Raw genomic sequence first — 12,746 nt, forward strand, 5'->3', positions numbered from 1 at the left:
AAAAAAAAGAGATCGTTAAATAAGTCTAGTGGCCAACTATCTAAACTTGTAAATAAGTATGGTCGAATTACTGTCCGAGTGGGGGCACATATTAAAAACTGCAAACATTTGCCTCCACCCTATGGCAAAATGTGTAGAATTGCAAGAAATTAGCTGTGCAACTGCTATTTTTTTTCTTTCTGCCCCATGGCAAAATAAGTAGAATTGTAGCAAACTTGCTTTAAAATGCCAACATTTTCTCTATGCCCCATGGGCAAAATGCAGAAAATGACATTTAAAACATGATTTCTTTATCTTAGATTTCACAAGGGGGGCTGCTAAAATGTTTTGCTGTTATAAGGCGTCTGGGGGGGTTGGGGGTATTGACGTGGAGACAAACGCGCCACTGCAGCAACCCATGATGAGTTGCGTGTTTTTGTGTCCCCCAACACCATCAAAGTTGCCCGTCCCTGCTCGAAATAAATCTAGCCCACTTAAATACAATAGAACCTTAAGATGATGAATAACAAATAAAAAAAACATTACTCTGAGTTTTGAATGCCGAATGCCGAACATGCGCATGCGCTGAGATGCTTCAAATGCGAATTTTCCTCCAGCTCAGTTGCTGCGGTACTGTATCAGTGTGGAGAGGGTAACTTGAAGAGACTAGGCTGTATTGGCTCGGAAATAACACTCCATTTTTTATTTTATAAAACAGGCAATCCATCGTTTATAGACCTTTTGGGCATTATAACATTCTTACCATCTACGGTCATCATTTTGAATAACTCAAAGCCAACCATGTCGACCAAGGAGGAGACACCCGTAGCTGACGGAGACAAACCGCAGACTTCCTCCTGGAAAGATTCTATCTACAACCCACGAACAGGAGAGTTTATTGGCCGAACCGCTAAAAGCTGGGGTAAGAAATCGGTTTGGGACACGATCAGATCGGGTTTGCATATTAAAACAATGATATCTTATTGATGACATTTCAGAGCCATAGTACAGTCTCATTTATCTGCTTTAATCAGTTACCAATGTGAATGCAGCCTGGGATACAAATTTGCATGTACATTTTAATAATTTAATAGCCTTGTGTTTTTTTCGACTGGGCCTACATAACGGAGACGTTTGTTTATCATGATTTGCACCCCAATAATGTCAACAGCCAATCAAAGCTGATCAAACGGTATATTGGATGTGTTCTTCCACTCTGTTGGCACCTCCCCCACCCCCCCCCCCCCATTATAACATTATATACTTACGGTCAATGATCTACTGAATTTATTTTAATAAACTGGTGGTTTTAGCCTATAATAGATGGTTGCCATATGTCCCCGCAATTAAAATAGGCTATTGGAATTCAAATGTCTCCAAATATTTCCGCAGATTCCTCGAAATAGGCTTTTTTCAGGGGATTGCGAGTTATTAGCTATTAGGTCACTAGTGTAGCGGGGTAAATTAACATTTTAAACCGATTTGTCATTAAGAAAATCTTGACGGAGCCCAACAGGCCGAATCGAGGCTGTTTTAACCGGGTCCGTAGGCTAATGTATCGAAATTAATTGCAATGGGATTAACATAAACTGGGATTACAGTATATTATATTTATGCTTAATAATAATCGGCCTGTAGCCTTACCAACACTTCCCCAATTTCGTCCCTCTAATCAGTGCGATTAAACTGTTCTTAGAATAACACGTAAAGCACGTTGTATCGTCTCGAGAAGCAGTCTTGCACGAGGCTGGCGAGTGTTATGGGGCATGCATACAGAGTTTCCCCTGTCATATTGCCCTCATTTTATTAATGTCATTTTTAAAATCCATATTCATGCAAGCACGCGAGTAGGTTAATTTGAAATTATGTTGCCAAAAATGTCGATAGATTACAGTTACAGTGATACTTTGTTTCCGCAATACAGTGACGCTATTTCTCGGCCATTACTCGCATGCCGTCCGTCACTCTATTTAAATATAACATTATTATTATCTGTCATAGAGTTCTACATCCTATTCTCCTCAAATTCCAATGATTTAAAACAGAATTGGGAAATTGGTTGGTCAAATTTGCATAGGGCCTACAATAAATGCATACAATAGGTTTATACTAGGGTACAAAATGCATTGACTTTATGCATGTTGAAAAAAACATTTCTAACCCAATTTTTTATAGGCCTAGAACTCCTCCCATAGTTGCCAAGCTACTGTCTGTGGGAATAGTGTAGGCCTACCAGTATGTGTTTGTGTTCTGTTATGGCAATACAGGATCACTAATTGACAGTCCTAGCCCAGATCACAAATTCTCTCACAAAAACTGTCTTTCCATGATGTTACTATAGAGCTCTTTCTCTGTCGCTGTCTCTCGCTCTCTATCAAGGTCAAATCAGTTTTCTCTCATATTGCACAGCAGGCACACAATTTGTAGCCTATTGTAATGTGTAAAATAATGTGATTTTTTTCTCTCTCTCTTGGTGGGCGTCTTGCGTGATTGTAATAGTGCAAGTTAACTTGCAGCATTGTGCTTAGTTGATTCCTTCTCAACACATGGGCTTGAATATGTTTTTTTACTCCAGTAGGCTACAGACATGGAAAAATGATAGGCTTACTGATTTTGCGGGGGAGGTAGAGATGGGCAACTCCCATGGTCTTCTAACAGGTGTCTGGCAATTAGGAACAGGAGCAATGACACTAGGCTTCAGTCAACACCTGCCATCCAGGACTTCTATAACAGGCGGTGTCAGAGGAAGTCCCCAAAAATGGTCAAATACTCCAGCCATCCAAGCCGTAGAATGTATTCTCTGCTACCACACGGCAAGCGGAATCAGTGCATCAAGTCTGGAACCAACAGGACCCTGAACAGCCATACGACTGCTGAACAAGACTGCTATATAGCTAATCAAATGGCTACCCAGACTGCCTGTATGATCTTTTTTTTGCGCTCAGTCTCTTGCACTGACTATGCACACACAATGGACTCTACCCACACACTCACACATAGTTACACTGACACTCCAACACACACATACACTACATATGCATACTGACACCACACACCACAAATGCTGTTGCTAATGTCTTATCTATCCTGTTGCCTAGTCACTCTACCTATATGTACAGTGGGGGAAAAATTATTTAGTCAGCCACCAATTGTGCACGTTCTCCCACTTAAGAAGATGAGAGAGGCCTGTAATTTTCATCATAGGTACACTTCAACCATGACAGACAAAATGAGAAAAAAAATCCAGAAAATCACATTGTAGGATTTTTAATGAATTTATTTGCAAATTATGGTGGAAAATAAGTATTTGGTCAATAACAAAAGTTTATCTCAATACTTTGTTATATACCCTTTGTTGGCAATGACAGAGGTCAAACATTTTCTGTAAGTCTTCACAAGGTTTTCACGCACTGTTGCTGGTATTTTGGCCCATTCCTCCATGCAGATCTCCTCTAGAGCAGTGATGTTTTGGGGCTGTTGCTGGGCAACACAGACTTTCAACTCCCTCCAAAGATTTTCTATGGGGTTGAGATCTGGAGACTGGCTAGGCTACTCCAGGACCTTGAAATGCTTCTTACGAAGCCACTCCTTCGTTGCCCGGGCGGTGTGTTTGCGATCATTGTCATGCTGAAAGACCCAGCCATGTTTCATCTTCAATGCCCTTGCTGATGGAAGGAGGTTTTCACTCAAAATCTCACGATACATGGCCCCATTCATTCTTTCCTTTACACGGATCAGTCGTCCTGGTCCCTTTGCAGAAAAACAGCCCCAAAGCATGATGTTTCCACCCCCATGCTTCACAGTAGGTATGTTGTTCTTTGGATGCAACTCAGCATTCTTTGTCCTCCAAACACGACGAGTTGAGTTCTTACCAAAAAGTTATATTTTGGTTTCATCTGACCATATGACATTCTCCCAATCTTTTTCTGGATCATCCAAATGCTCTCTAGCAAACTTCAGACAGGCCTGGACATGTACTGGCTTAAGCAGGGGGACACGTCTGGCACTGCAGGATTTGAGTCCCTGGCGGCGTAGTGTGTTACTGATTGTAGGCTTTGTTACTTTGGTCCCATCTCTCTGCAGGTCATTCACTAGGTCCCCCCGTGTGGTTCTGGGATTTTTGCTCACCGTTCTTGTGATCATTTTGACCCCACGGGGTGAGATCTTGCGTGGAGCCCCAGATCGAGGGAGATTATCAGTGGTCTTGTATATCTTCCATTTCCTGATAATTGCTCCCACAGTTGATTTCTTCAAACCAAGCTGCTTACCTATTGCACATTCAGTCTTCCCAGCCTGGTGCAGGTCTACAATTTTGTTTCTGGTGTCCTTTGACAGCTCTTTGGTCTTGGCCATAGTGGAGTTTGGAGTGTGACTGTTTGAGGTTGTGGACAGGTGTCTTTTATACTGATAACAAGTTCAAACAGGAGCCATTAATACAGGTAACGAGTGGAGGACAGAGGAGCCTCTTAAAGAAGAAGGTACAGGTCTGTGAGAGCCAGAAATCTTGCTTGTTTGTAGGTGACCAAATACTTATTTTCCACCATAATTTGCAAATAAATTGATAAAAAATCCTATAATGTGATTTTCTGGATTTTTCTTTCCCATTTTGTCTGTCATAGTTAACGTGTGCCTATGATGAAAATTACAGGCCTCTCTCATCTTTTTAAGTGAGAGAACTTGCACAATTGGTGGCTGACTAAATACTTTTTTGCCCCACTGTATTTATTGTGCTGCGAAACAGTGGTGCAGAACTAAAAAAAACTTGAAAATGAATCCTAAAAATCTCCTTGTGCTAAAAATGAATGAATCTACACAGCCCTTGTTAAGCCAATTATGATGTTTGAGTAGGCTAGGCCTATTCAAGGAAATATCATAGGCCTAGTTTTATTATATTGATAATTAGATTCTATACAGCAAATTAAAGAACATTTATTATTATTAGGATGAAATAACATTTATATGTGCACGTATTTTACTAAGTCATTGATGTATTAGTAGGCTTATGGATTACATTTTTAAATGTATTCGCCAAACACTTATTTTATTTATTTATGTCTAAGGGACATTTAAAAATGTACTGATCCAAAATAGGGGAGGGTTGTCTAACTTTATTTTATTTTTTGCTTTAGGGAGGTTTGTGTTTTTTTTATTGCGCACAGGGAAGGGTAGTGTGTTTTTTCCCTGATATACATTCACAATTTAGCAGGTTTTACTATATAGGCCTAATGTCCTCATCTGCTTACAATCGCCTCCCCTAATTAAGGTGTTTTGGTACTTCCCTTATGCACTATGCTTCTGCACACGTATTATAACACAGGTCAATATAGTCTACCAGTCAATTGTCTATCCTGCCCTCTATCCATAGTGACAATAATGCAGGGTTTCCGTTAGCCGGCTTTTGGCCGTCAAAAAATGAAAAGCCAATAAATAAAATTGTTGCAGGTCAATTGTCTGGGAGAAGAAAACAAATGAATTGCAGAATAATCATTTTTAACCTATTCATTGATCAAATATTAATTGATGTAAATACATTTGACTGGTCATGCTTAGCGGTCTGTGAGTAGTTTGCATAATTTAGTGGAATTAAAATGGCACGTGTCTATTTTCTAGGGGTTTGCCGAGTAGTAGGACAAAATGAGTATTGTAATGGATGTGGGCAATTTTCTGGATCCTCATTTCATTTTTTATTATCTGTGATCGAGAAGAAAAATACATTCAGGTGCTAGCACGCTGTACGTTGATCCTGCTGCTCTGATTGGATAGAGGGAAGCTGTATTTCTCAATCCACTCGCTTCATAATTTCCTTGCTTTCTTTTGGTCTGATCATTTAGATTGCTGCTACCTGCTACTATGATAAATAACATGGCGAGGGAAACACACACTCACCCCTCCTAGCACTGTTTCAAATTTGCAGCTATTTTGCACTGACAATGTGCAGGGAGGTATTTTGCCAACATCGGACTCTTTTTTTAACTTAAATTTTCGCCTAAAACAACATCTAACTGCCTGTAGCTCAGGACCTGAAGCAAGGATATGCATATGTTTTATAACAATTGAAAGGAAACACGTTGAAGGTTGAGGAAATGTGAAATGAATGTAGGGGAATATAACACATTAGATCTGGTAAAAGATAATACAAAGAAAACATGCATATTTGTTTTTTCAGCCAGTTTAAAGTTGGAGCCAGAGAGGAAGGCACGTTTTACGTGTCCCCAACCTATTGTGTTTTTTGGTTTGTTTATTTGCATTGTTTGTAGCTTATGGTTTTACTTATTTTGTACATAATGTTGCTGCTACCGTCACTTATGACTGAAAATAACTTCAAGACATCAGGACTGAGATTTACTCACCACAGACTAGCAGAATCCTTTTTTTCCTTTCGCGACTGAGGAGCCCGATGCGAAGGATATACTGCTAACTCAGGAATAGGCCCAGATCCCCGCAATTTGCGTGAAGATGAGGCGGAGAAAAAGGGGCCAAAGGGCGGGCTGCCTTCTGAGAATTCGTAGGCGATCGAATAAACCCCCACTTCCCTCCCTTCTGCTAGCAAACAAATCAAATCAAATTGTATTTGTCACATACACATGGTTAGCAGATGTTAATGCGAGTGTAGCGAAATGCTTGTGCTTCTAGTTCCGACAATGCAGTAATAACCAACAAGTAATCTAACTAACAATTCCAAAACTACTGTCTTATACACAGTGTAAGGGGATAAAGAATATGTACATAAAGATATATGAATGAGTGATGGTACAGAGCAGCATAGGCTCTACAGTAGATGGTATCGAGTACAGTATATACATATGAGATGAGTATGTAAACAAAGTGGCATAGTTAAAGTGGCTAGTGATACATGTATTACATAAGGATGCAGTAGATGATATAGAGTACAGTATATACATATGAGATGAGTATGTAAACAAGGTGGCATAGTTAAAGTGGCTAGTGATACATGTATTACATAAAGATGCAGTAGATTATATAGAGTACAGTATATACATATGAGATGAGTATGTAAACAAAGTGGCATAGTTTAAAGTGGCTAGTGATACATGTATTACATAAGGATGCAGTAGATGATATAGAGTACAGTATATACGTATGCGTATGAGATGAATAATGTAGGGTATGTAAACATTATATTAAGTAGCATTGTTTAAAGTGGCTAGTGATATATTTTACATCATTTCCCATCAATTCCCATTATTAAAGTGGTTGGAGTTGAGTCAGTGTCAGTGTGTTGGCAGCAGCCACTCAATGTTAGTGTTGGCTGCTTAACAGTCTGATGGCCTTGAGATAGAAGCTGTTTTTCAGTCTCTCGGTCCCAGCTTTGATGCACCTGTACTGACCTCGCCTTCTGGATGATAGCGGGGTGAACAGGCAGTGGCTCGGGTGGTTGTTGTCCTTGATGATCTTTATGGCCTTCCTGTAACATCGGGTGGTGTAGGTGTCCTGGAGGGCAGGTAGTTTGGAGAGCCTTACGGTTGTGGGCGGAGCAGTTGCCGTACCAAACGGTGATACAGCCCGCCAGGATGCTCTCGATTGTGCATCTGTAGAAGTTTGTGAGTGCTTTTGGTGACAAGCCGAATTTCTTCAGCCTCCTGAGGTTGAAGAGGCGCTGCTGCGCCTTCTTCACGATGCTGTCTGTGTGAGTGGACCAATTCAGTTTGTCTGTGATGTGTATGCCGAGGAACTTAAAACTTACTACCCTCTCCACTACTGTTCCATCGATGTGGATAGGGGGGTGTTCCCTCTGCTGTTTCCTGAAGTCCACAATCATCTCCTTAGTTTTGTTGACGTTGAGTGTGAGGTTATTTTCCTGACACCACACTCCGAGGGCCCTCACCTCCTCCCTGTAGGCCGCCTCGTCGTTGTTGGTAATCAAGCCTACCACTGTTGTGTCTTCCGCAAACTTGATGATTGAGTTGGAGGCGTGCGTGGCCACGCAGTCGTGGGTGAACAGGGAGTACATGAGAGGGCTCAGAACGCACCCTTGTGGGGCCCCAGTGTTGAGGATCAGCTGGGTGGAGATGTTGTTGCCTACCCTCACCACCTGGGGGCGGCCCGTCAGGAAGTCCAGTACCCAGTTGCACAGGGCGGGGTCGAGACCCAGGGTCTCGAGCTTGATGACGAGCTTGGAGAGTGCTATGGTGTTGAATGCCGAGCTGTAGTCGATGAACAGCATTCTCACATAGGTATTCCTCTTGTCCAGATGGGTTAGGGAAGTGTGCAGTGTGGTTGAGATTGCATCGTCTGTGGACCTATTTGGGCGGTAAGCAAATTGGAGTGGGTCTAGGGTGTCAGGTAGGGTGGAGGTGATATGGTCCTTGACTAGTCTCTCAAAGCACTTCATGATGACGGAAGTGAGTGCTACGGGGCGGTAGTCGTTAAGCTCAGTTACCTTAGCTTTCTTGGGAACAGGAACAATGGTGGCCCTCTTGAAGCATGTGGGAACAGCAGACTGGTATAGGGATTGATTGAATATGTCCGTAAACACACCGGCCAGCTGGTCTGCGCATGCTCTGAGGGCGCGGCTGGGGATGCCGTCTGGGCCTGCAGCCTTGCGAGGGTTAACACGTTTAAATGTTTTACTCACCTCGGCTGCAGTGAAGGAGAGTCCGCATGCAATCTTTGGAGAATAAAATCGACGAGCTACGCGGAAGATTAAACTACCAACGGGACAATAAAAACTGCGGTGCTCCTAGTGGCCGGGGACTTCAATGCAGGGAAACTTAAATCCATTTTTACCAAATTTCTATCAGCATGTTAAATGTGCAACCAGAGGAGAGAAAAAAACTCTGGACCACCTATACTCCACACACAGAGACGGATACAAAGCTCTCCCTCGCCCTCCATTTGGCAAATCTGACCATAATTCTATCCTCCTGATTCCTGCTTACAATAAAAAATTAAAGCAGGATGCACCAGTGACTAGATCAATAAAAAAGTGGTCAGATGAAGCAGATGCTAAGCAACAGGACTGTTTTGCTAGCACAGACTGGAAAATGTTCCGGGATTCTTCCTATGGCATTGATGAGTACACCACATCAGTCATTGGCTTCATCAATAAGTGCATCGATGACGTCGTCCCCACAGTGATCGCACGTACATACCCCAACCAGAAGCCATGGATTACAGGCAGCATCCGCACTGAGGTAAAGGCTAGAGCTGCCGCTTTCAAGGAGTGGGACTCTAACCTAGAAACTTAAAAGAAATCCCGATATGCCCACCGACGAACCATGACTAATCATACTACACCGGCTCTGACGCTCGTCGAATGTGGCAGGGCTTGCAAACCATTATAGACTACAAAGGGAAGCACAGCCGAGCGCTGCCCAGTGACACGTGCCTAACAGTCGAGCTAAACTACTTCTATGCTCGCTTCGAGGCAAATAACACTGAAACATGCATGAGAGCACAAGCTGTTCTGGAAGACTGTGTGATCACGTTCTCCGCAGCCGATGTGAGTAAGACCTTTCAACAGATAAACATTCACAAGGCTGCAGGGCTAGACAGATTACCAAGACGTGTACTGTAAGCATGCGCTGACCAACTGGCAAGTGTCTTCACTGACATTTTCAACCTCTCCCTGTCCGAGTCTGTAATACCAACATCTTTTAAGCAGACCACTACAGTGCCTGTGCCCAAGAACATTAAGGTAACCTGCCTAAATTACTACTGACCCGTAGCACTCACGTCTGTAGCCATGAAGTGCTTTGAAAGGCTGGTCATGGCTCACATCAACACCATTATACCAGAAATCCTAGACACACTACAATTTGCATACCGCCCCCACAGATCCACAGATGATGCAACCTCTATTGCACTCCACACTGCCCTTTCCCACCTGGACAAAAGGAACACCTATGTGAGAAAGCTATTCATTGACTACAGCTCAGCATTCAACACCATAGTGCCCTAAAAAGCTTATCAATAAGATAAGGACCCTGGGGCTAAACACCTCCCTCTGCAACTGACTCCTGGACTCCCTGCCGCCCCCAGGTGGTAAGGATAGGTAACAACACAAAGTTCTACAGCTGCACCATCGAGAGCATACTGATAGGTTGCATCACTGCCTGGTATGGCAACTGCTCGGCCTCTGACCGCAAGGCACTACAGAAGGTACATCACTGGGGCCAAGCTTCCTGCCATCCAGGACCTCTTTTACCAGGCGGTGTCAGAGGAAGGCCTTAAAAATTGTCAAAGACTCCAGCCACCTTAGTCATAGACTGTTCTCTCTGCTCAACTCGCCGTGTTTGGAGGAGGAGGAATACTTTTTTCCTCACTGTAGGTCCAAGAGGCTTCTAAACAGCGTCTACCCCCAAGCCGTAAGACTCCTGAACATCTAATCAAATGGCTACCCAGACTATTTGCATTGCCCCCCTCCCCCTCTTTACTACGCTGCTACTCTCTGTTGTTGTCATCTATGCATAGTCACTTCAATAGCTCTACGTACATACTACCTCAACTAACCGGAGCCCCCGCACATTGACTCTGTACTGGTACCCCTGTATATAGTCTCGCTATTGTTGTTTTACTGCTGATCTTTAATTTACTTGTTACTTTTATCTCTTATTTTTGGGATACGGGACACCAATCCTGTTTAAGGCATATTAATACATTTAAGTTTTTTAAGAGTACAAGTATCATCCGATCCGACTATTGACTGTCAATTTACTGATATGATTACGAATAAGAGTATTGCCATATCGGCACACCCCTAGTATTTTCGTTAGTCTCTATGATTCTTATTTATCACATGCACGCACACAGCTTACAGATATGAGCCTAGTTTAAGCAGAAAATCTGTCAGAGTGCGAGAGCTGCTGGTAGAGCTTGCTGTTGGACTGAAACATGCTTTTGTAAGCCCAATCATTGCGTAACAATTCTAAATGAAATCACGTGTTAACTGTTTTGATAGCCACAATTAAAAATAGCTATTTTTATTTCTCAACTGGTAATTGAAGCGCACTTCCCATTCACCATTCAAGTGCATATAATGGTAGGCAGGCTACAACACATCACACACCACTTTGTAATTGGCTGGAGGCAGTATGCATTTTGAAAACATAAACTTATACTGAACCAAAATATAAATGCAACATGCAACAATTTCAAGATTTTACTGAGTTACAGTTCATATAAGTAAGTCAGTCAATTGAAATAAATTCATTAGGCCCTCATCTATGGATTTAACATGACTGGGCAGGGATGGCCCACCCACTTGGTATAGGCCCACCCACTTGGCAGCCAGGCCCAGCCAATCAGAATGAGTTTTTCCCCACAAAAGGGTTTCACGTGGCCTGCGGTTGTGAGGCAGGTTGGACTTAATGCCAAATGCTCTAAAACAACATTGGAGGCAGCTTATGGTAGAGAAATTAACATTAAATTATCTGGCAACAGCTATGGTGGATATTCCTGCAGTCAGCTTGCCTATTGCACGCCGACTTAACACTTGAGACATCTGTGGCATTGTGTTGTGTAAACAAAACTGCACATTTTAAAGTGGCCTTTTATTGTCCCCAGCACAAGGTGCACCTGTGTAATAATCAGGCTGCGTTAACAGCTTCTTGATATGTCACACTTGTCAGGTGGATGGATTATCTTGGCAAAGGAGAAATGCTCACTAACAGGGATGTAAATAAATGCACAACATTTTTGAGAAATAGCTTTTTGTGCATTTGGAACATTTCAGCATTTTTATTTTTTAATTTAAAAAAAAATTGTATTTATTTTTATATTTTTGTTCAGTGTAATTGTTTGAAACATTAATGTTTTACTACATATTATGAGGCATGTTTACCCAGGTTCAAAGTAGGCTAGCCAAAATACAACCAAACGTGGAGGCAATTATTTTATTAAGACTTCCATATGCCATTGAAACCAGTAGTGTATTCCACTCATGTTCTATTGGTTTTCAAATATCCAGCTTTTTTTCATTGTCCAGTAGCCAAAAGGCACAATCCTAGTCATTTTAGCAACCCATCTTAGTTGTGGCATCTTTAGATCCCCCCCCCCTCTTTCAAAATGTCAATTTTATATTTTCATCTATGTCTCGTGAAAATGCTTGCTGTGAGGTGAGCTTTTGACAATGGTGTTTTCCCGCTAATTGCATTATGGAATGAGCATTCGCTCATAGCCTAACGTAAACTAACTCACTTTTGTATATCACGCTGGTCCGTACAATTTACCTTATTTTACAGGCCAAAAAATTTAATACTTCCAGATCAACTGTAATATCAATACCATTGTAAAGGACAATTTCTCCCCTTTCCAACAAAATCAATGACGAGACCTTCATGCTGCCCGTCTCTGCATTTTTCAAGAAGGCAATGAGCTCCATCGGGTCTTTTTAAAAATGGCAGGTGGGGAATCGAAACCTATTGCGTGATTGTGAGAAGGAGAGATGTCACGTGGGGAAATTGCTTTTTTCACTCAATCTGTCCAATTTATCACCTTATCGCCTCTAAAATGTAAATAAAACACCATAAAAAGTTTATATAATATGTCATTACATACCTATTTTAAGGTTTGTGTCGAATTTGAATCGGGTTTTTAGGGCGGTGCTAAAGTGATCTTCAGAAGTAAACAGCTGCATTTTAGAGTCATGATAGCTTGCAGTGATGACACAAAAAATGACTAGGTATCCCTCCCTTACCCTGTCCCTGTCCCTTTCTTGTTTTTAAACAGTGAGAGAAGTGCTGCACCTGGTGGAGAGTGGCTGTAAGACAGAATTTGTTGCTTTATGCGTGCTGTACGTTACGCCA

At 42.0% G+C, this 12,746-nt stretch overlaps 1 protein-coding gene across 1 annotated transcript in view; it reads left to right on the top strand.

Annotated features, from left to right (window-relative positions):
* Positions 1-575: 575 nt before the first annotated feature.
* LOC115106782 (sodium/potassium-transporting ATPase subunit beta-3-like) overlaps positions 576-12,746 on the top strand; it is a 30,890-nt gene continuing 18,719 nt past the window's right edge. Inside the window, exon 1 of the mRNA XM_029629861.2 lies at positions 576-901. Coding sequence (XP_029485721.1) covers positions 781-901 — 121 coding nt within the window. The 5' untranslated portion in view covers positions 576-780. The remainder of the gene's footprint in view (positions 902-12,746) is intronic.

The sequence above is a fragment of the Oncorhynchus nerka genome, linkage group LG23 (assembly GCF_034236695.1).
Source record: "Oncorhynchus nerka isolate Pitt River linkage group LG23, Oner_Uvic_2.0, whole genome shotgun sequence".
Taxonomy (NCBI): domain Eukaryota; kingdom Metazoa; phylum Chordata; class Actinopteri; order Salmoniformes; family Salmonidae; genus Oncorhynchus; species Oncorhynchus nerka.